This window comes from Musa acuminata, chromosome BXJ1-11 (genome assembly GCF_036884655.1).
Source record: "Musa acuminata AAA Group cultivar baxijiao chromosome BXJ1-11, Cavendish_Baxijiao_AAA, whole genome shotgun sequence".
Classification (NCBI taxonomy): Eukaryota; Viridiplantae; Streptophyta; class Magnoliopsida; order Zingiberales; family Musaceae; genus Musa; species Musa acuminata.
The window spans coordinates 18,932,678-18,956,450 of NC_088337.1; the positions used below are offsets into that span (position 1 = coordinate 18,932,678).

At 35.8% G+C, this 23,773-nt stretch overlaps 1 protein-coding gene across 1 annotated transcript in view; it reads left to right on the top strand.

Moving 5' to 3' along the window:
• Positions 1-322: 322 nt before the first annotated feature.
• LOC135597235 (nudix hydrolase 17, mitochondrial-like) overlaps positions 323-23,773 on the top strand; it is an 85,174-nt gene continuing 61,723 nt past the window's right edge. The window contains exon 1 of the mRNA XM_065089930.1: positions 323-681. Within this exon, the coding sequence (XP_064946002.1) occupies positions 562-681 (120 nt within the window). The 5' untranslated portion in view covers positions 323-561. The remainder of the gene's footprint in view (positions 682-23,773) is intronic.

Genomic DNA, 23,773 nt, shown 5'->3' on the forward strand with positions numbered 1-23,773 from the left:
ACTCACCTCACCTCACCCTTCATCGCGAAACCATGGGCAGCCCACTCTCCGATTTTGCTTAGCCTCTCTGACTCGATCGACTCGGTTTATCGGCCGCGTCAACTCATCGTCATCGCCAATCGTAACACATTACGATTGCATTCCCGAGTCGTCGTATCACGTCGACAGGCACGCGCGACGGGTAGCGTCCGCAAGCGACGCCTTCGCGTGAGTTCAAACTAAGAGGCACGCGCTGCGGCGACCGTTCCCTTGTCCGCCTCCGGCTTCTATTTATAGCCATTTCTTCGCTGTACTTGCTTCCGAATCCCAATCCCCCCTGGTTCCCCCTCCCTCGTGTTCTTCTTCGATAGACAGAAGAAAGGAAAGGAGGAGAACAGCAGTTTGGTTCGGTGGAGGAAGGCGGTGACGACGGGAACAAGATGGCGTCGTTGGTGTCTCGTCAGGGCAGGCAGTTGCAGCGCTACAGCAAGACCGGCAGCCGCCTCGTCGTCGGGTACGCGTGCTGTACGTCGTCGAAACGCATCGAGCAGGTGGAGTGAGTGGGGTTTGTCTGATGGAGAAATGGGTTCGTCTCTCACGCCGTACAAGTTCAACACGGGCGGCGGCGGCGACGATCTCCATGGGTCGATGGAGGTTCTCGTCATCAGTTCTCCCAAAGGAAACGGGTTGCTGTTCCCAAAGGTTTGGAACCGATCATAAGAATGAGTAGGTCTCCAAAGAGTAGGATGTCTTCGTAGATCTTAATCTTCATCCTTTAACTGCTCCTTCTTTGTGGTGCTCTTCATGGACTCTGATCCTTTGAACTCACTCGTTATTATTCTCATTTTTTTATGTGAGGGCGAGCGCTCTTTTCGTGAAGATATCATTGCTCTTTAAGATTCTTTCTCTAATATCATCGATTTGAGCCATGAATATAATCTTACTTATGATATGGAGTTATGTATAACTCAAACCCTCCTTCAATTCTTTGTTGGTATTTTTTTGCATCGAGTTTCATGTTTGAACTTCTTTGAAATGCTATAGACAATTTGTTAAATACAATTCACTTTTAGTTTCAAGGATGAGTCTTTTCGTAGCGATACATTACTCTTTTGTAACCTTAGGTAACCAATGATCCAATCATAATCATATTTGTATCGTCCACAAGTTTATTTTGTTTAAGATAGTTTATTTAATATCTTAGATTTGAGTCATCGAAACAACCTTGCTTATGCTATAGATGGAGAGTCACAATATATATATATATATATATATATATATATATATATATATATATATATATATATATATATATATATATATATATATATATTGTAATCCAATTAAATATTTGATTTACGAAATCAATTTTTATTTCCTTGTTTGTCATTGTAATTTAAAAAATATTTCTTTAATTTTTTTTGCCATTGTGACTTAGAAAATAACTATTAAGCATTTAAAATAGAGTGATATCATATTTGTTAATATATTAAATAAAAATTACTATTAAATAAATATAAAATTTAAAAAATATTTCCTTAAATATAGAGCTCACCTCCTCCTATTTAAGGGGAGAGGTTAGGATTTCTTAAAAATAAAAAATTTTATTTTGATTCCTTAAATATTAAAATTTTTATAGTTTAAAAATATTTATCAATCCTTTTAATGCCAAAATATTTATTGTTAGATTAAAATATATTATCTGGAGTTTTTATGATATTCTTCTATCCACTTTAATGGTTTTTATTTAACATGCTAAAATTATACATATATTGAATATATGACATCTGATTTTCATATTTGGATTAAGAATATTTTTTCCTCGTATTGTAATTTATTTTTTAATCTTATATGGATTAAAATATACTATGAGTAGTCCAAAAATATTTCCTAATCCTTTAAATGTTAAAATTTTTATTGTTAGATTAGAATATGCTATCCGAAAACTTTTGATCCCTTTCTAGATTTAGAATTTTATTATTTGATTAGATCATATTGAAATTATTCATATATTGAAAGTATGATTTCTAATTCTTGTTGAATTAAGAATGTTATTTTATTGTATTGAAGTTTATCTTTCAATCTTATCTTTTAATATGTTATGTTTTTAATGTATTATTGTTAGTGAATATATGTTGTCATAATTTGATATTTATAAAATTAGATAGAAATTGGGTTAAAATACTCCGCAGGTTAGGCCCAACCCATAGGTTAGGCCACAACCCACTAGCTAGACCCAATCAGCGGATCAGGCCTAGCCCATAGGCCAGGTCCAACCCGTAGGTCAAGCCCTAGCCCGTAGTCTAACCCAGCCCAACCCAATATTGGTAGTCATGTGTAACGCATATGACTAATGTTGAATCTCATATTTTGATGATAAAACTAATTGATAAGTATTTATATTTTAATCTGCATTTTGAGTGACACGGGATGCTTCAATCAGGATGAGACAATTAAAGCAGGAAGAATCATGTTGGGCCGGAGGAACATGTTAGAAGATTAGATGTCAAGCCGGTGGATCGGTCGATGTATCGATAGAAGGCTTCGGGCTGTCGATTCGGGCATTGGGCCAAGAAGAGCGGATATTGCACCAAGGATATCAGAGTTGCAGAGTCAACTAGCCGATTGGGCAATAGGCCGTAAGAGAGGACGATGCGCCGAAGAATCAGACGAAGCGTCGAGGGACCAATGACATGCCGAACAACTTGATTAATGCTTAGTATTAATTGTCTAGGTTGAAGTGTATTTTTACATGTGCAGGATTAACTATGATAGCAAGACATGAAGCAAAATGAAGTCTCGGAGTCAAGGACACGATTACGTTGGGAGTTCGAGAGTTCGTTGGAAGTCCGAATGTTCATCGGAAGTTCTGTCGGAACCAGCCGAGAAGTCTCGGAGCTTGCCAAAGAAGCTCATCGGAACTCGCCAAGAAGATCGTCGTAAAATCTAGGAGCTTGTCGGGAGTCCGCCGGAACATTGTCGAGAGATTATCGGAAGTTCGTCGGAAGATCGTTGGAAGCTCGACGGAAGAATAGACATAGGGACTTGTTTAGCTTAGCAAATATCTTAGAATTTCATAGTTAGCATGTAATTGGGCTAGGATTTGGGCCAACCTTATTAGGGGCTAGCTAGGCCCAATAAGAGGCCTAAACAATGCCCTAAAAAGTCTCACCATCGTGGCACACTCTTCGAGACTATGTCAAGCGGTGGTACCACCAATCTGGGCAGTGGTACCGCCCAGCACTGCCCCCCAGGCAATGGTACCGCCAGACCTGGGTGGTGGTACCGCCCAAGATAGTGTTAGTGTCGATTGACACTAGGCGGTGGTACCGCCCATGCCTGGGGAACCTAAGATGGGAAAGTTTTAGGCTCCAAGTTTGAATCAACTTGAAGCCTATAAATGCGATTAAATATCAAAAGCCGAGTCACACATCGAAATGCCGAGTCACACATCGAAATGCGATTAAATTCATTTTTGTCAAGTGCACAATATAAGGCATTCATAGCCTTTGCATTTAGAGAAAACATCTTCTTCTCCAAATCATTCCAATGGTTTATTGGAAGAGAAGAAATTTCAAATCCATTTTCGACTATGTGCCATAAATTCAAATCCAAAGAAAGTAAGAAAACTCTCATTCGAGTTTTCCAATAAGTGTAGTCCGTCCCATTGAAAAAGGGAGGACAAATGAGAGAGTGACCCTCTTGAAAGCCGTAAAGAGCCATTTCTATTTGGGTGTTAAACCAAGGTAGAAAAACGTGGCTCTGATACCAATTGTTAGGATCGGAGCGGCACTAAGAGGGGGGGGTGAATTAGTGCAGCGGATTAAAACGTTGATTTCGACAAATTTTTCGTACGATAAGAACGGAACTTGAAAAGTTTAACTTGAAAGCGTATTCTTAAAGTTGCGCAGCAAGGGTAATAAGGAACTAAAGCAGTAAGAAGATTTGCAGTAATGTAAATGACAATAATGAAATGCAAACCAGAGATTACGCCGATTTAGAGTGGTTCGGTCAAATGACCTACATCCACTTGCGAGGCCCCTCTTCGATGAGGCTCCCACCTTCCACTAGCAAATCTCTTGAAAGGGAAGGGTAAATACCCCTCTTACAACTCTTTACAAGCGGTTCACTCTCTTACAAATTTTTAACAAGAATGAAGGAGGTGAACACTAGCAAAATGAAAACAAGATTAGCTAGGACTTTTCTAATGCCTTTCTCTCAAACACTTGCTGCTCAAAAAGTTGTTCTCTCAGTTGAGATTTGAGGGGTATTTATAGGCCTCAAGAGGATTCAAATTTGGGCTTCAAAATTTGAATTCTCTTTGTGTTCCCGCTGCTGGAGGTGCCACCGCCCAGCCAAGCGGTGCCACCGCCCAGCCAGGAGGTGTCACCGCCCAGCTCTTGGGTGCTGGGCGGTGCCACCGCCTAGCCTAAGCGGTGCCACCGCCTAGGCTAAATCAGCTCACTGGTTGGGCTCCAAACTTGGCCCAAACCAGTCCGAACTCGGGTCCAATTGGCCCCTACTTGGGTTATAGGATTAACACCTAATCCTAACCCTAATTAACATGCTAACTACGAATTTAAAGACATTTTCTAAGCTATTACAAAGTCCGTAAGTCAAGACTTCTTCCGGCGAGCTTCTGGCGAACTTCCGGCGGTCTTCCGATAAACTCTCGGAAACCATTCTGCGGACTCCCGGCAAGCTCCTAGACTTCACGATTTGATCTTGGCGAGTTCCGATGAGCTTCTTCGGCAAGCTCCGATCTTTCTCGGCGAGCTCCGCGAACTTCCAACAAACCTTCCGGCGAGCTTCCGAAAAACCCTTCGGCAAGCTCCCTACTCATTCTCGGTTAGTTCTGGCAGCATTCCCGACGAACCTTCGGACTTCCGTCGAACTCTCGAACTCCCAACGAATCCTTCGCGCTTGACTCCGGCACTTTGTTTTGCTTTATGTCTTTGTCGTTATCGTAGTTAATCCTGCACACACAAGCAAACACTCTACTCCGATCTAGACAATTATTATAACGAAAATTGACATTCTGTTGCCCGGCACGTCATTGGTTGGCGCTTCATCCGATTCTTCGGTGCATCGTCCTCTCTTGCGGCTTGTTGCCCAATCGGCGGTTGACCTCCGCAACCCCGATATCCTTGGCGCAATTTCGCTCTCCTTGGCCCGATGCCCGACGCCCGAAGCCTTCTGCCATCCAATATCCTGACGTGATCTCCTCCGACGCAACGTCAATTCCTCCTGCGTTAATTGTCTAATCCTGATCGAGTAGACCTGTATCACTCAAAATGTAGTCAAACATTTAAACACAATCAATTAGTTTCATCATCAAAATCCGAGATTTAACAATCTCCCCCTTTTTGATGATGACAACTAATTGATGACTAACGGAGTTAACCTTAACTCCCCGGAGTTTAACTAAACTCCCTCTATCAATATGCCATTGATAGAACACTTGGATTATCCCAAATCCAAGTAACATTCATCACATGTTATGAAAAACATTTAAACTATCATGCAAATATATAAAATATTTAATTCAATGCATGAAGTCATCAATATACTTCTCCCCCTATGTCATCAACAAAAAGGAGAAGTAGCTCTAGCTATTTTAAAAGATATGCAAGTTTTTGCAACATAAAGCTAGATTTTCATCACAACATATAAGCAAAAAAGTATAGCAAGATTCTTAAGTTCAATCATGGCAATTCAACACTTGCTTCTTGTGCACGACTGCACTTTGCTTTTCTTTGCAATGTGCATGATAGTATTTCTTTGTAATATTCAAAATAGCAAATTGTACATCATGCTAGCTAGCATATTAAAGATGTTCAAGACAGTAAGTTTTTCTTCTCTTTTGAGAAGTGTTATTTTTGCTTCCTTTACAAAGTGCAAGCTAGCAAAGTATTTGAAAAAGTGAGCAAGTTTTGTAACATACAAGCTAGTAAAAATTTCAAAAGCAAATACAAGATAGCTTTCTTGTTGAAGTGTGTAAGCTATCGATTCTTACTTCCTATTGCAATGTGCAGGTTGCAAGTCTTGCTTCTTGAAATGGGCAAGATAATGATGTTCAAGAAGACAACTTTTGCTTCTTGAAATAAGCAAGTTAGCAATCTTTGCTACTTAAGATAGGCAAGCAAGCAATCAAGTTTTTGCATCTTCTTGACTTGTGCAAGCAAGCTATCTCCCCCTTTGTCATTGTCAAAAAGAAGGGAAGACCCATTACATCAATTATGACAAAGGTAAGTATCAATCTTAATTGTGCATCATCATATTTTCAAATTAGAATATGCACATTTTCAAAAACCTTATATTCATTCATGCATGATATTGAATAAATCGATCAACATTATAAGGATATCATACATGATACTAAAATTTTTAACTATTTGTCAACATTTTGATCATGATACCAAATATTCATCATTTAGAGTATTCATGATACAAAACATTAAATCAATATTTATAATACATCATTTTAGCGACAACTCATAGTATTTTAAATCATGATTTACATCATATGTAATACATCACATCATAATTAGAAGGCACAAGTATTGCATATATCATTGCAAATCATAAATGTTTCATATCATGATGGTATCAATTTGTCAAATTATATCCTACCAAAAACTTATCCCCATTTGTATTTCATCCATAATTTCACTTCATCACATTAGGAGTATCAAGAGGAATTAATTGGGTGATGAGATTAATATTTCACGAATACATGAAATTGTATAACAAATCATATCATAAGTGTTTCATACATTCATATCATCACATGAAGGAATATAAACAAAAATTAGTGATGAGATCTTACTTCATGAATACAATAAAATTCATATAGCATATCATGGTTTATTAGAATTAGTCTTCCTTTTGGTGAATAGCAAAAAGAGTGGTAGGAGAGCAAGATCTCAATTCATGCATATCAAATATTCAATCATCAAAATCATGAACCATCTAGAAAATTCTCCTCTTTAAATATTCAAAGAGAGAATCATGATGAACATTCTTGGTTTACATAAAGTTTCAATACATAATTGTCAAGATTATGAATACTAAAAGATTATGAAACATTTCGACAAATCTCCTTTTAAATAGAAAAGAAAATGTTGATTCATAAAGGATTTCATGTTATGAATTTCAAGAGATCAAGATCATGATTTCAATAAAAAATTATTCAAATTTAAATCATCAAAATCATTATCAAAATCCAAGAGATTCACAAAGATGATACAAATGGATTCATCAAAATCAATAAGATTGAGCAAAATAATTTTCAAGAATGTTATCCTCTTTTCGAATATTTCAAAACATATGATTTTGTTTCATTTATACCAAATAAAAACATTTATCATGTTTAAAACCGAAAGAGTAAGATTTATTACAACAAAAATCAATAAGGTACTTTCATTATGGTAAAAATCAATGATCCATAAATCGTAAAAGATTCATCATCCATAATTTCGAAATTTATTAAGCATGATCATTAAGCATAACACTAAAACATGGTTTCAAAATGTTTAATATTTTCATGCATATCAAATATTTTCAAATTCGAACATGCAAAATTTCAAAACTATATCTTCCATTTTTCATACATAACTCAATCATCATTATGAGCATATTGTACATGATATTCAAGTCATAAATTATCAAGATGTCAAGTAGAGTAGGTTAATTTGAATGTATCATTTTTAGTGAATACCAAGAAGAATCACATCATGAAAGAATTTTGATTCATGGAAAAATTTCATGTATCGAATATCGAGAAATCAAGATGAAAATATATATGTAAAAATATTACAAGTTGTATTCAAGAGAAAAATCATCATTTGTTTTCAACTCATTCAATTTTGTCAAATCAATATCATGATTTTGATATAACTCATTTCTAATTCAAATCATCAAACCAAAATCATTTTCAAGGGATTCATATAAATCAACAAGATAGAGAAAAATAATTTTCAAGAACAATGCTTTTCTCTTTTTAGTTATTTAAATTCATGTCATTTATGCTAGATAAAAATGTGCATCAACATTTAGGATCGAAAAATGAATTTTATCATAAAAACCATCAAGACCAATAAATCATAAAAATCATCATGTATAACTTTACAATCTCATGCATAAAATCATCAAATCATAGCATCAAAACTTTCAATGGTTTCATTACAACATCAAGTAAGGTTTTATTGAACATAATTTTGAATGATTCTTATAGATATTTAAAATTTCTTTAGTTTTACTTTATATGATTGACTTTATATTAGCATGCTTCAAATTTTTGTTCTTATGTCAAAACTATACATCATGTTTGAAAACCAAAGATAAGGTTCATAAAAAATCATCAAGCCTTCCATTCAAAAGTCATGCATCGTCATTGAAAATCAATATGGAAATCGTCAAAATACAAATTCTTGCTTCTCAAGCACATATATAAGATTAATCTTACTAGGTGTATAAGCATTAGATTTATATTTAACATTTTACTGCATTAACATAACACATGCAATTTTCAAGAAAATTAATCCTAAACTAAATTAAAAATAACTCAAGAAAGTATTATGTAATTTCGAAATAAATTAGTGGGATTTTGATTACCTCATTGTTGTTAGAGGGTGAGGCATAGTTTGCCACCTCGCCTTTCTTGATTTTCTCCTCGTCTTCGGAAGAGCTCAATTCATCCCAACTTTTGTTCTTCTTGCGTTCAAAGCAAGTAGTTCCATTCTTTTTGCTTTTCAATTTTTGTTTCATTTGTAGTTTAAGTTCACCATCACTTGAGCTTATGCTCGAGTGGTCTTCATGTGTTCTATGTCCCAAATCCTTCCTATCATTTGGAAGGTTGTTCTCGAGTTTCTTTTTTGTCACATTGTTCATTTCGTAGGTCATTAGAGACCCAATAAGTTCTTCGAGAGGGAATGTTTTAAGGTCCTTGGCCTCTTGAATGGCCGTAACTTTTGGATCCCAACTTTTTGGAAGGGATCTTAAGATTTTAGTGACTAGTTCAAAATTAGAAAAACTTTTACCAAGAGCTTTGAGTCCATTGATGACATCCGTGAACCGGGTGTACATGTCTCCGATGGACTCACTTGGTTTTATCCGGAAAAGTTCGTAAGAATGCATAAGAATATTGATTTTGGACTCTTTCACTCGGCTAGTGCCTTCATGAGTGACCACTAGAGTTCTCCAAATATCAAAAGCCGAGTCACACATCGAAATGCGATTAAATTCATTTTTGTCAAGTGCACAATATAAGGCATTCATAGCCTTTCCATCTAGAGAAAACATCTTCTTCTCCAAATCATTCCAATGGTTCATTGGAAGAGAAGAAATTTCAAATCCATTTTCGACTATGTGCCATAAATTCAAATCCAAAGAAAGTAAGAAAACTCTCATTCGAGTTTTCCAATAAGTGTAGTCCGTCCCATTGAAAAAGGGAGGACAAATGAGAGAGTGACCCTTTTGAAAGCCGTAAAGAGCCATTTCTATTTGGGTGTTAAACCAAGGTAGAAAAACGTGGCTCTGATACCAATTGTTAGGATCGGAGCGGCACTAAGAGGGGGGGGGGTGAATTAGTGCAGCGAATTAAAACGTTGATTTCGACAAATTTTTCGTACGATAAGAACGGAACTTGAAAAGTTTAACTTGAAAGCGTATTCTTAAAGTTGCGCAGCAAGGGTAATAAGGAACTAAAGCAGTAAGAAGATTTGCAGTAATGTAAATGACAATAATGAAATGCAAACCAGAGATTACGCCGATTTAGAGTGGTTCGGTCAAATGACCTACATCCACTTGCGAGGCCCCTCTTCGATGAGGCTCCCACCTTCCACTAGCAAATCTCTTGAAAGGGAAGGGTAAAAATACCCCTCTTACAACTCTTTACAAGCGGTTCACTCTCTTACAAATTTTTAACAAGAATGAAGGAGGTGAACACTAGCAAAATGAAAACAAGATTAGCTAGGACTTTTCTAATGCCTTTCTCTCAAACACTTGCTGCTCAAAAAGTTGTTCTCTCAGCTGAGATTTGAGGGGTATTTATAGGCCTCAAGAGGATTCAAATTTGGGCTTCAAAATTTGAATTCTCTTTGGGTTCCCGCTGTTGGAGGTGCCACCGCCCAGCCAAGCGGTGCCACCGCCCAGCCAGGAGGTGTCACCGCCCAGCTCTTGGGTGCTGGGCGGTGCCACCGCCTAGGCTAAATCAGCTCACTGGTTGGGCTCCAAACTTGGCCCAAACCAGTCCGAACTCGGGTCCAATTGGCCCCTACTTGGGTTATAGGATTAACACCTAATCCTAACCCTAATTAATATGCTAACTACGAATTTAAAGACATTTTCTAAGCTATTACAAAGTCCGTAAGTCAAGACTTCTTCCGGCGAGCTTCTGGCGAACTTCCGGCGGTCTTCCGATAAACTCTCGGAAACCATTCTGCGGACTCCCGGCAAGCTCCTAGACTTCACGATTTGATCTTGGCGAGTTCCGATGAGCTTCTTCGGCAAGCTCCGATCTTTCTTGGCGAGCTCCGCGAACTTCTAACGAACCTTCCGGCGAGCTTCCGAAAAACCCTTCGGCAAGCTCCCTACTCATTCTCGGTTAGTTCTGGCAGCATTCCCGACGAACCTTCGGACTTCCGTCGAACTCTCGAACTCCCAACGAATCCTTCGCGCTTGACTCCGGCACTTTGTTTTGCTTTATGTTTTTGTCGTTATCGTAGTTAATTCTGCACACACAAGCAAACACTCTACTCCGATCTAGACAATTATTATAACGCAAATTGACATTCTGTTGCCCGGCACGTCATTGGTTGGCGCTTCATCCGATTCTTCAGTGCATCGTCCTCTCTTGCGGCTTGTTGCCCAATCGGCGGTTGACCTCCGCAACCCCGATATCCTTGGTGCAATTTCGCTCTCCTTGGCCCGATGCCCGACGCCCGAAGCCTTCTGCCATCCAATATCCTGACGTGATCTCCTCCGACGCAACGTCAATTCCTCCTGCGTTAATTGTCTAATCCTGATCGAGTAGACCTGTATCACTCAAAATGTAGTCAAACATTTAAACACAATTAGTTTCATCATCAAAATCCGAGATTCAACATATTGAAGGAAGGCCTCTAGTGGATGCCGGTGACCTCGTCGGAGGAGGAAGCCAAAAGTGGATGTAGGTCACATTGACCGAACCACTCTAAAACTCTGGTTTGCATTTACTTCTTGCCATTTACATACTGCAAACCTCTTTAATAGCTTACTACCTTCAATACGTTTACATATGCTTTTAATGTATTACTTTTACGAAATGGTTTTACATCGAAAATGATTTTAATCGAAATAAAGTTTTGAAGACGTAATTTTTACTGCTGCACTAATTCACCCCCCCCCCCCCCCCCCAAGTGCCGACCCCGACTCTTGATCCTAACAATTGGTATCAGAGCATCGTTTTTCATATTTGGTTTAATACCCAAATAGAAATGGCTCTTTTCGGCTTTCAAGAGGGTCACTCTCTCATTCGTCCTCCCTTTTTCAATGGGACGGACTATACTTATTGAAAAACTCGAATGAGAGTTTTCTTGTTTTCGTTGGATTTAAATTTATGGAATATTATTAAAAATAATTTTCGAATGTCTTCTCTTCCAATGAACCATTTGAATGATTTGGAGAAAAAGACATTTTCTCTAAATGCAAAGGCTATGAATGCCTTATTTTGCGCCTTAGACAAAAACGAGTTTAATTGGGTTTCTATATGCGAAACGACTTTCGACATATGACACACTCTTGAAATCACATACGAAGGCACAAGTAGTGTTAAGGATTCTAAACTTATTTTTTTAATGCATGATTTTGAATTGTTTTATATGAAACTAAGCGAAACCATTGGAGATATGTACACCCGTTTTACGAATGTCGTCAATGGTTTAAAAGGACTTGGTAAAAGCTTTTCGAATTTTGAACTCGTTAATAAGATTTTAAGATCTCTTTCTAAAAATTGGAATTTGAAAGTAATGGCAATACAAGAAACAAAAGATTTAAATATTTTTCCACTTGAAGAACTAATAGGGTCTATGATGACTTATGAAATAACAAATATGTCACTTGACGAATATGAGAACCACCTTCCAAAGAATAGGAAGGATTTGGGACATAGAACAATTGAAGACCACTCAAGCATAAGCTCAAGTGATAGTGAACTTGAACTCCTCATAAATAAATTTAAAAAGTTAATGAAACAAAAATTAAAGAAAGAAAAAAACGCAACTACTTGCTTTGAACGCAAGAAGAAGAATACAAATTGGGATGAATCGAGCTCATCCGAAGACGAGGAGAAAATCAACAAAGGCGAGGTGGCAAACTACGCCTTAACTGCTTTCAATGATGAGGTAATCGAAATCCCCTTAATTTATTTCAAAATTACATGATGCTTTTCATGATGCATTTTCTTTTTTTATTTAATATAAAAAATTAATTTTTAAAATTATATATTTAAAAATGAAAATGCAAAAATTAGGATCATTGTTATCATTCTAGTAATTTTGAAAATAATCATGAAAAATACATATTTTATGAAAATAAATAAAATAATTTTTATTGAAAATATGAAATCATGCTTGATAATATGATGCATAATGATGTTTTGATACAATGATTGATGATTTTATTCTATGCATGATGATTCTTGAGATTTATGGATTATCAACTTTCACAGTAATAAAAGTGGCTTTTTCGATTATAAGCAAGATGGATGGTTTTTATGATGAAATTTATTTTTCAATCATAAACATATTTTTGTTTGGCATAAAAAGACAAAGAACATACCTATATGAAATCAATCATATGAATTAAAATACTAAAAAGAGGAAAGCTTTCTCCTTAAAATTTTTTCTTTATCTTATCGACTTTTTACTAAGAGATTGATAAAGGTGTTTAAGTCATTTTGAATCTCTCCATTTTTTTTTAAATTTGAATGAAAAATTTTCAACAAAATCATGAACTTTCTTTTTGATTTCTCTACTTGAGCTATCTTTTATGAGAATCAAAATATTTACTATCTTCAATGATCTTGAAAATGATTTGAAATTATACATGTTATATGTTAAACATTTGAAACCATGTTTTAGTATCATGCATATCTAAGAAATGTTGATTTGACAAATTGAAAGAGTTGAAAATAAATGATAATTTTTCTCTTGAATATAAATCGTGATATATTGTTTTGAATCATCATCGTGATTTCTCAATATTCGATATATAAAAATTTTCTATTAATCAAGATTTTTTCATACTATGATTCTTCTTGGTATTCACTAAAAATGATGTATTCAAATTAACCATAATATGCTACTTGACATCTTGATAATTTATGACTTGAATTTTATTATGTAAAATTTCTTGTATTCATGAAATGTTTATCTCATCACCAAAATTCTCTTGATATTTTGAATGTGATGAAATTATGCATGAAATACAAATGAGAAGTTAATGATCATGCATGATAGGATGTAATGAATTATGACATTTAGATACCATCATTTGAAAAACTATGATCATGTTGTCAAAATGAAGTATCATGAATGCTTTAAACGATGAATGTTTGGTATCATGATCAAAATGTTGATAAATGTTTAAAAATTATAATATTTTAGTATCATGTATGATATGCTCATAATGATATTTGATTTAATTTTTCAGTATCGTGCAAGAAAAATGAAATGTATGGTTTTGAAATTATGCATATTTTAATTTGAAAATATAATGATGCACAAATAAGATCGATACTTTATCTTTGTCATGATTTGAAAATTGATGTAAAGGGTCTTCCCTTCTTTTTGCCAATGACAAAGGGGGAGAAAGAGTTGCTAATGTGAACATCTTAAAGAGAAAGATGCTAGCGTGCACAATTCAAGAAGAAAGCAAAAATTGCACTTCTCAAAAGAGAAGAAATTGCTATCTTGAACATCACCAAAAATTACTAGCTTGAAATCTCAAGAAGATGCAAAAATATACTATCTTGCACATCGTAAAGAAAAGCAAATATGCCAACTTGTATATCTTTAAATTTGCTAGCTTGTATATTGTAAAACTTGCATATTTCACGAAGCAAGTGTTGCTTTCTTGAACATCTCTAATTTGCTAGCTTGCATGATGTAGAATTTGCTATCTTAAACACTATAAAAAAGTATTATCTTGCCTATCTCAAGAAGCAAAAATGCTAAACTTACATATCTAGAAAAATTTACAAACTTGCAAAACTCTAAATTTTTGCTAGCTTGCATGATGATAAAAATGGATATTATGTTTTTCGTGCAATGTATTGAACTTGTTTTCCAAACACATGATAGTTGGAACTTCTCATTTTTGTCGATGACAAAGGGGGAGAAGTATATTGATGTCATGCATGATTTGATCATGACATGTTTGCTTGGATTTTTGAATCCAAGAGTTTCTATCAATAAGGCATATTGATAGGGGGAGTTTGTTTAAACTTCGGGAGTTAAGGTTAACTCCGTCGTCGATTGGTTGTCATAATAAAAAAGGGAGAGATTGTTGAATCTCAGATTTTGATGATAAAACCAATCGATAAGTGTTTATACTTTAATCTACATTTTGAGTGATATAGGATGCTTCGATCAGGATGAGACAATTAAAGCAGGAAGAATCATATTGGGCCAGAGGAACATGTCAGAAGATTGGACGTCGAGCCGGTGGATCGGTCGAGGTATCGACGGAAGGCTTCGGGCTGTGGATTCGGCTATCGGGCCAAAAAGAGCAGATATTGTGCCAAGGATATCGGAGTTGCGGAGTTAACTGGCTGATTGGGCAATAGGCCGCAAGAGAGGACGATGCATTGAAGAATCAGACGAAGCGTCGAGAGACCAATGACATGCCGGACAACTTGATTAATGCTTAGTATTAATTGTCTAGATCGAAATGTGTTTTTATATATGCAGGATTAACTACGATAGCAAGGCATGAAGCAAAATGAAGTCTCGGAGTCAAGGATGCGATTATGTTGGGAGTTCGAGAGTTCGTTGGAAGTCCAGACGTTCGTCGGAAGTTCTATCGGAACTAGCCGAGAAGTCTCGGATCTTACCAAAGAAGCTCATCAGAACTTGCCAAGAAGATCATCGTGAAATCTAGGAGCTTGCCGGGAGTCCATCGGAACATTGCCGAGAGATCAACGAAAGTTTGTTGGAAGCTCGCCAGAAGAATAGACATAGGGACTTGTTTAGCTTACCAAATGTCTTAGGATTTCGTAGTTAGCATGTAATTAGGCTTGGATTTGAGCCAACCTAAATAGGGGCCAGTTAGGCCTATGTAAGAACTTTTTTGGGCCCAATAAGAGGCCCAAACAGTGCCTTAAGAAGTCTCACCGTCGTGGCACACTCTTCGAGATTGTGTCAGGCGGTGGTGCCTCCAGTCTGGGCGGTTGTACCACCCCTGGCAGGGTGCCAGGCAATGGTACCATCAGTTTGGGTGTTGGTACCGCCCAGCACTGCTCCCCAAGTGATGGTACTGTCAGACCTGGGCGTTGGTACTGCCTAGGACAATGTTAGTGTCGACTGACATTGGGCGATGGTACCGCCCAGCGTAGGCGGTGGTACCGCCCGTGCCCGGGGAACCCGGGATGGGAAAGTTTTAGGCTCCAAGTTTGAATCAACTTGAAGCCTATAAATATCCCTCTCATCCCTGGTTAAAGCACACAAGCACAGAGAGTTCAAAAGTAGAAAAATGCTACTGCAATCTCTTTAGGAATTTCCTCCTCCACTCTAAGTTTAGAAATCTGTAAGAAGAGTATGAGTGCTTATAAGGGTTATCTCCTAAATCCGTGAAAAGGGGAAGAGGGGTGTAAAAGGTGATTGGCCTTCGCCTATTGAAGGAAGGCCTCTAGTGACCTCGTCGGAAGAGGAAGCCGGAAGTGGATGTATGTCACATTGACTGAACCACTCTAAAACTCTGGTTTGCATTTACTTCCTGCCATTTACATACCGCAAATCTCTTTAATAACTTACTGCCTTCAATATGTTTACGTATGCTGTCAAAGTATTACCTTTACGAAACGGTTTATTGTCGAAAACGATTTTAATCGAAATGAAGCTTTGAAGATGTAATTTTTACCACTGCACTAATTCACCGCCCCCTCTTAGTGTCGACCCCGACTCTTGATCCTAACAACTAATTCATGGGCCAAGGCTGTCCTAGCTCGGTGTGATGCATGCATAGTCATGTGTAGTGCACATGACCAGTATATGAGTTAGCGCAACCTAACCCAATATTTATGTAATTATTGGATTTGAGCCCAAATCTTGATTGAATTAAACCAGACTTGATTAGTCTAGATTAATTCAGGGTGATTTCGAATTAATTCGACTTATTCAAGTTAGTGTAACTAAATTAAACCTAATCTTAACCAAATTATATTAGTCTATGGTAGTTCCAGGCTAGTTAAATGAGGATTAGATATTTGTTCAGTTAGGTTCTAGTAAATCGAATTTAATTGGATCGATTGGACTAAGGTCTTATTAGTATTATTTGAGGTCAACTGAGGTCTTATTAGTATTATTTGACAATGATGATATTTTAAAAAGATATTTTAAATGTATTATTTCATCTTGATATAGACATGACCAGTATGAGATTATGTTATTTTCCTACCGAGGGCAGGTAGGGCGATTTCCTTTGAGGATTAGTAGGCCGTCAAATATGACGGCAAGATGGGTCCTCCATTCGCTATTGGGAGGAACGTGTCCCCACTTTGGCGGGCGAGGGATGCTACTCTATCCGTTGTTAGGAGTGCAATATGAGTTTGTCTTTATCTACTATTGGAAGAATACAATCTCATCCCGTATGATAAAGCCTCTCTATCCGCTGTCGGGGGAGTGTTTCTTTGGGCATTTGATATACGCCAATGAAATGATTGATTTTTAATTATGTATTCATTTTGAGTTTACTTTTGGATTCCTACTCAGCTTTGCTGAATTTTGTTTATTTTTTTTATTTTCGTAGTAGCCTCCCACTAGCACTAGATTGGAGTCTAGTAGAGTGCAAACTTTTCTCTACCGCCAAATAGAGCTACTTGGACATTTCTTCGAGTTGACATCACTATGTTTTTTAATAAATATTTCTAACTTATGATTTGATGAATAAATAGATTATAATAAATATTTATAAATTTTAAATAAAGTGATGTATATCTATTTGGCTCTAAATATGTGGAAAGATGTAATTCTGAAAAAAAAAATTATAGGATATGACATCTTTTTATGGTATCAAAGCATGGTCTAGGGCCTGTAGATGTTTAAGTCTCTTGATTGACTTTGACTGATGATTGTCTTTGACACATTATAGGAGTAATTGAGTCAATTCAAGATAATAGTAGTCATGTCACTCGTGGTGCTCTTGGTCACATTGTTGGTCTATGCACTTAAAGAGGTATTCAAGTAAATAATATCTTGGAAGTTCCACGCATCGTAGTGTAAACCCAGTCCTCACGTACACTTATCACTGATTATGTGCCAGCTTCTCCAACACCACTGAGTGCATCTCATGCCTCAACACCTATCAATGCTTTAGATGATGTACACAGAGTCTTCAATGCTATTAGAGGATATTTTGAGCGTCAGGAGAAGCGAGATGAAACTTCAAGGGGTGGAAATAATACCTTAGATCACTTTAAGAGATTGGGACCACCTGTCTTTGAGGGTAAACTAGATCCAATCTTTGTTGAATATTAGATCCGTTAAGTAGAGAAGACATTTAAAGCCATCAAATGCAATGAAAATCAAAAAGTGTCTTTTGCTTCTTTCATTTTGGAAGGGAAGGCAGACACTTAGAGGACCTAAAAAAAGAATAGGGTAACCAACTCTAGTGCTCATGCTCTTATTGAAAACAAGAGACAAGCAACATAATAAATAGCGTGGCAGGAGTGGTTCCTAGAAATAGAAAAAATAGATGACTTGGGAGCAATTTAAAGATGCATTCTATAAGAAGTTCTTTCCTGATTCAGTTTACTTTAAGAAGTAATAGGAATTCCTTAGCATTCACTAGAGAAGTAGAAATGTAATGGAATATGATCATTATTTCACTGAGTTGGCTCAGTTCACTCCATATATTGCTTTGAATGAAAATAAAAGGGCTCAACACTTTGAGAGAGGACTTCATTCATCAATTAGGTAGTCCGTTGTAGTATTGATGTTACCAACATATGCTAAAGTATCGAGCTTTGTCGGTACATAAATTAGTTAATGAACTATAATAAGCGAAGGATCGAAGCAACTTTTTAGCTCTGCACCATCTATGTATGGGGGATCATACTTTGGACTCTCAAAGAAAGGCAAGGGCAAATAGTTCGGACATCAATAGATAGGAGCTCTCAGTAATCAAGTCATTATAAGATGCTATTTCTATGGTAAGACTGATCATATTTCCATCTCATGCCTCATGTGATAGCATGTATGCTTTTATTATTAACAACCGGGGCATATGTCATAGGATTGCCCTCGTAAGCAAATTAACATTAAGCTCTACCTCAAACAGTTGGACAATAATAGCCAGGACCCAAAGAGGGAGGTCAGACAAGGGTCTATGCACTAACCCATCAAGATATTGAAGCCTCGAGATCTATTATTAAATATATCATCACGCTTTGTGGTATACTTGCTTCTATGCTTATAGATTCTAGTTTTACACATTCTTCTATATCACCTTATTTTGCTATGAAATTGTATAAAATTCCTGAGATAATGAGTAAAGCATTAATGGTAGCAATACTAGTTGGAGACTCCTTGATAACTAATAAGATATTTAGAAACTATATTATTACTATTGAAAGTTATGATTTACTAGTAGATCTCATTCTACTAGAGTCTTAAGATTTTAATGCTATTTTGGGTATTGATTAGCTTTCGGCGTACTATGCAAGTGTTGATTGTTTCCAAAAGGCTGTTACTTTCTCACCCTTGGATCAACCACCCTTTCGGTTTATTAAGATTCAAGAAAAGCTCCCTCCTATTATTTCAGTTTTGAGTGCTACTCAACTATTACTGAAAGGATATTAGGGGTACTTGGCTATCACTTTTGTAGAAGAATCTAAGAAACCAATATTAAAGGATATCCCCATTGTGCGGGATTTTTTAAATATTTTTCTTGAAGATCTACTTATATTGCCACCAAACAAGCAGATTGAATTTATAATTGATGTTCTATCTAGCATCGCACTTATTTCTAAACCCCCTTATAGAATGATACAAATTGAGTTGGAGGAGCTAAAAAAACAGTTCCAGGAGTTTTTGGATGAGGGTTTTATTCAATCTAGTGTATCACCTTAGGGTACCTCTATCCTATTTATGAAGAAGAAAGATAAATCTATACGGCTATACATCGATTATAAATAACTCAACCAAGTAACCATAAAGAATATATATCCCCTTCCTCGAATATATGACCTATTCGATCAACTTTAAGGTACTCGAGTATACTCAAAGATTGATTTAAGATCTGGGTATTATCAACTGAAGATAAGGGAAGAAGACATACAAAAACTACATTTAGAACAAGCTATGGTCATTACGAATTCTTAGTAATACCTTTCGAACTCACAAATGCACCGACTGCCTTTATGGATCTCATGAATAGGGTGTTTCACCTTTATCTTGATAAATTTATATTTATATTCATTGATAACATCTTGATATACTCCAAAAGTAAGACGGGACATGAACACCATCTTAAGACAATTCTTGAAGTCCTAAGACAAGAGAAACTATATGCCAAATTGAGCAAGTGTAATTTTTGGCTCAATGAAGTTATGCTTCTCGATCATGTAATTTCGAGTGCGGGTATATCTGTTGACCCCTACAAGATTGAAGCTGTAATAAAATGGAAGAAACCTTATAACGTTTTGGAGATTAAAAGCTTCATGGGATTGGTTGAATACTATAAAAGATTCATAGAAAACTTCTAAAAAATAGTAGCACCCTTGATCAGGTTGACACAAAAGAATATAAAGAATGTGTGGGATGATAAATGTTAATGAAGTTTTCAAGAATTGAAGGAAAAATTAACTAGTGCTCCTATTTTAGTGATTCCTTCAGGGGGAAAGGTTTTGCAGTATATAGTGATGCCTCATTATAATGAATTGGTTATGTTCTAATGCAAAATAGGAGGGTATTTGTCACATCTCGAATTTATAAAAAGAATAATAAATCAAAAATTTATTATCCATAATTTACATAATAAACTCTCTCCTTTACTTTTCATTCGTCTTTGAATTCAAATCATTGTCTTTACAATAGTAGATATTCTATTAGCTAGAAAAATGACATCTTCTTCACAGGGTCACAAGTCTCTTCCACCCAAGCTTCAGATATATTACACAATAGTAGATTATTCTAAAAATAAATATAAAATAAAAACACATCAGCAACCACACATGCTGGTAGGAACCTCAGAAAAATCATAAAAATAATCTTCAATATTCATGAAATATAAACAAATATCAATAATTCAATATGAAAATATATCTATTCATCATAAAACTTATACATAAGAAAAATGATGATAATTTCTTGCATAATAAACAAAATCATGCATTAGCCACATGCAACACATACATAATAACAAAGGCGTACATCACCCAATGGTGCGCTCTCCCAACAGCGGATGGAGAGGCATATTCCACGGGATGGATTCCTCCCAATAGCGGATGGAGATAATCCATATCGCACTCTCAACAGCGGATGAAGTGGTATCCCTCACCCGCCCAAGTGGGGACACATTCCTCCCAACAGCGGATGGAGGAACCGTCTAACCATCACGTCTGATGGCCCGCTAATCCCCGAAGGGAATCGCCATACCTGCCATCGGCAGGGATACATAAACATCCATGATCATTCATTTACACTCATTCAATCACTCATGCATACATCAAGAAATCAATATGATTAAATATTATGAGAGGCTATACTTGAAGTAAATCTACTAGACTATGTTCATTGGTGGCTCCGCACTATGATGGGCCCGTAGCTCCTTTCACAGGTTGCACTCCCAATGTGAACTACTAGTCTAGTCACATCTACTACATGATACTTATCATATCAATATCATAAACATAGAAAATCAACAATCATTTTCAAATGACATCTTCAGATAAAATCTTTAAATTCATCATATCATAAAAGCATTAAATATCAATATCTCAATAGTCCTCAATCAATCAAAACCCTAATTGGAATAGCTCAATTGACTTAAACCAAACTCAATTCGATTATGATCTAACGGTACCAATATTAAATCATTATGGAACCGGTTTGGAATCACCCTAAACCGGTATAATTAGATTGATTGATCTCGATTAGGTCAAATAGGTTTGAACCAGTCAAGTTAGTTTGGAATCACCCTAAATCAGCTTTAACTGATTAAACCTGTTTGATTTCGTCAATTAATGAGCTCAAACCAATAGAGAAGGAGATTGGACTATGTCATATAGGACTAACCCAAACCGAACTAACCCACCTGAGTCTTGGGCGGGTCATATACATTGCATATACCTGTTCCAAATACTAGGTTGAGTTGAGGTACGATGGGCTATATAAAAGGAGCAACGATATGTCTGATATCAATCACATAGCTGGGCAGACTTAACTTCATGGACTAGGCTAAGCCTCACTTATAAGTTGGGCTGGGCCTTACCATTAAACTAGGCCATGCTTGGCTCACGAATTGATCATAGACACATGAGTTGGGGTCGTATCTGACCACTTAGACTGAGTTGTACCTAGCCACATAAGCTGGCCCATGCTTAGCCACATGATTGGGTCGTACTTTACCATATGAGTTGGGTTATATATGGCCACATGGACTGGATTGTATCTAGCCACATGAGCTGGTCTATGCCTAACCACATGGTTGGGTAGTACCTTACAGCATGAGTTGGGTCATACATGGCCATATGGATTAGATCGTACCTAGCCACATGTGTTGGGTCATGCCTGACCACATGGGCTAGGTTGTACTTAGTCACATAAGCTAGGTTGTACATGATCACATGGTCTGAGTCGATTCGATCTGATCGATCAACTTGACTCAAGTCAGACCCCAATTAGACTCCTTTTATCAAATTAGATTTTAACATTTAAAATTATTAAAGAATTATTCAAATACATTAATTAAATCTTTAAATTCATGATCTAAAATTTAAAACTAATTACATTACAGAAATTCACACATAATTCTTGAAATATAGATATAACTAATTAAATAAATTAGAACTATTATACTAAATAAGAATTTTAATAATTAAATCAATATTAAAATTCACTTAAGCTTAAAAGATCAATACAAATCAAATAATCAGTTTAACATCACAAATCAATTATTATTATTCAAAAATCATGAAATTTCGAAATTAAAACATCATTATTCATTATAAAATTGTAACAATCTCAATGTCAAGATTTCAAAACACAAATCAAAGCTAATTAAAAAGAAAGGATCCTACCTCTTTTTGATTATCCCTTCCTTGATATCATCTCCCTGGAAAGTCATCTCCTCAATCCTTCTATTGTTAGGCCTAGTAGAGAATGAGGGATGAATAATCCCTTTATATAGGAGAAGATGAGATCTCCCCGAAAGGTAAGTAATAATTTAATTTTTATTTTTAATTTATTTTACATTTGCTTTCACACACAAAAAAGTAATATAATATTTATTTCTTATAGTTCACACACAAAAATGGAATGTAAACTATTTACTTCCTAAATATCAAATCACTCATTAGGAAATAAATCAATTAATAATTTAATTGATTAGTAGAATTCCTAACTATTAAGGAAACCAAATCTAATCATTTCCTTAACTATAATACACAAATATAGAAGTTAATAATAAAGTAATATATCATTTATAATAATTAATTTATGTTAAGAAAAAAAATTATCGATTATTACAGTATTTGTTTATGCATCTAGACAATTAAAGCCTCATAAGAAGAACTATCTCACTTACGACTTAGAGCTATAGTTATCATTTTTTGCACTAAAAATTTAGAGGCATTATCTTTATGGACAAACTTTTGAAATCTTCACAGATCATAAGAGTCTCAAGTACATTTTCACACAAAAAGATTTAAATATGAGACAAAAAAAGATGGTTGGGCATTCTAAAAGATTATGATTTTAATATCAACTATCATATTAAGAAGGCTAATATAGTTGCTAATGCCTTAAATAGAAATACTTTAAGTCTTATAGCCTATACGAATATTCAAAGGAATTCTATAATGATAGAGTTGGTAGACTTAAAACTTCAACTTTTATCGGAGACAAATACAAGTTTTCTTATATGTCTGATAGCATAATCATATTTGGTAGAAAAGATTAAAGAAAGTAAAAAGGAAGATCTATATATTTATATGATAGTTAAAGAGATAACTCAAGGATTTAGACCCGAATTCCTCCAAGTCGAAGATGGTTCTATTATATTCCACAACCGACTTTGTATTCCTAAAAGTTATCTAGTAAAGATACAATTATTGGAAGAGGCATATAGATCAAAATTTAATATTCATCCCGGGACTACCAAAATATATTAGGATTTACGCCAAAACCACTAGTGGTGTGGTATGAGGAGAGATATAACAGAGTTTGTTTCTAAATGTCTAATATGCCAACAAGTGAAGGCAGAACATCAAGTATTTGTAGGAAAATTATAAAGGATTTCAATTCCTGAATGGAAGTGGGCGTAAGTCACTATGGATTTTGTGACAAGATTACCCAAGACCGTGAAAGGATATGAT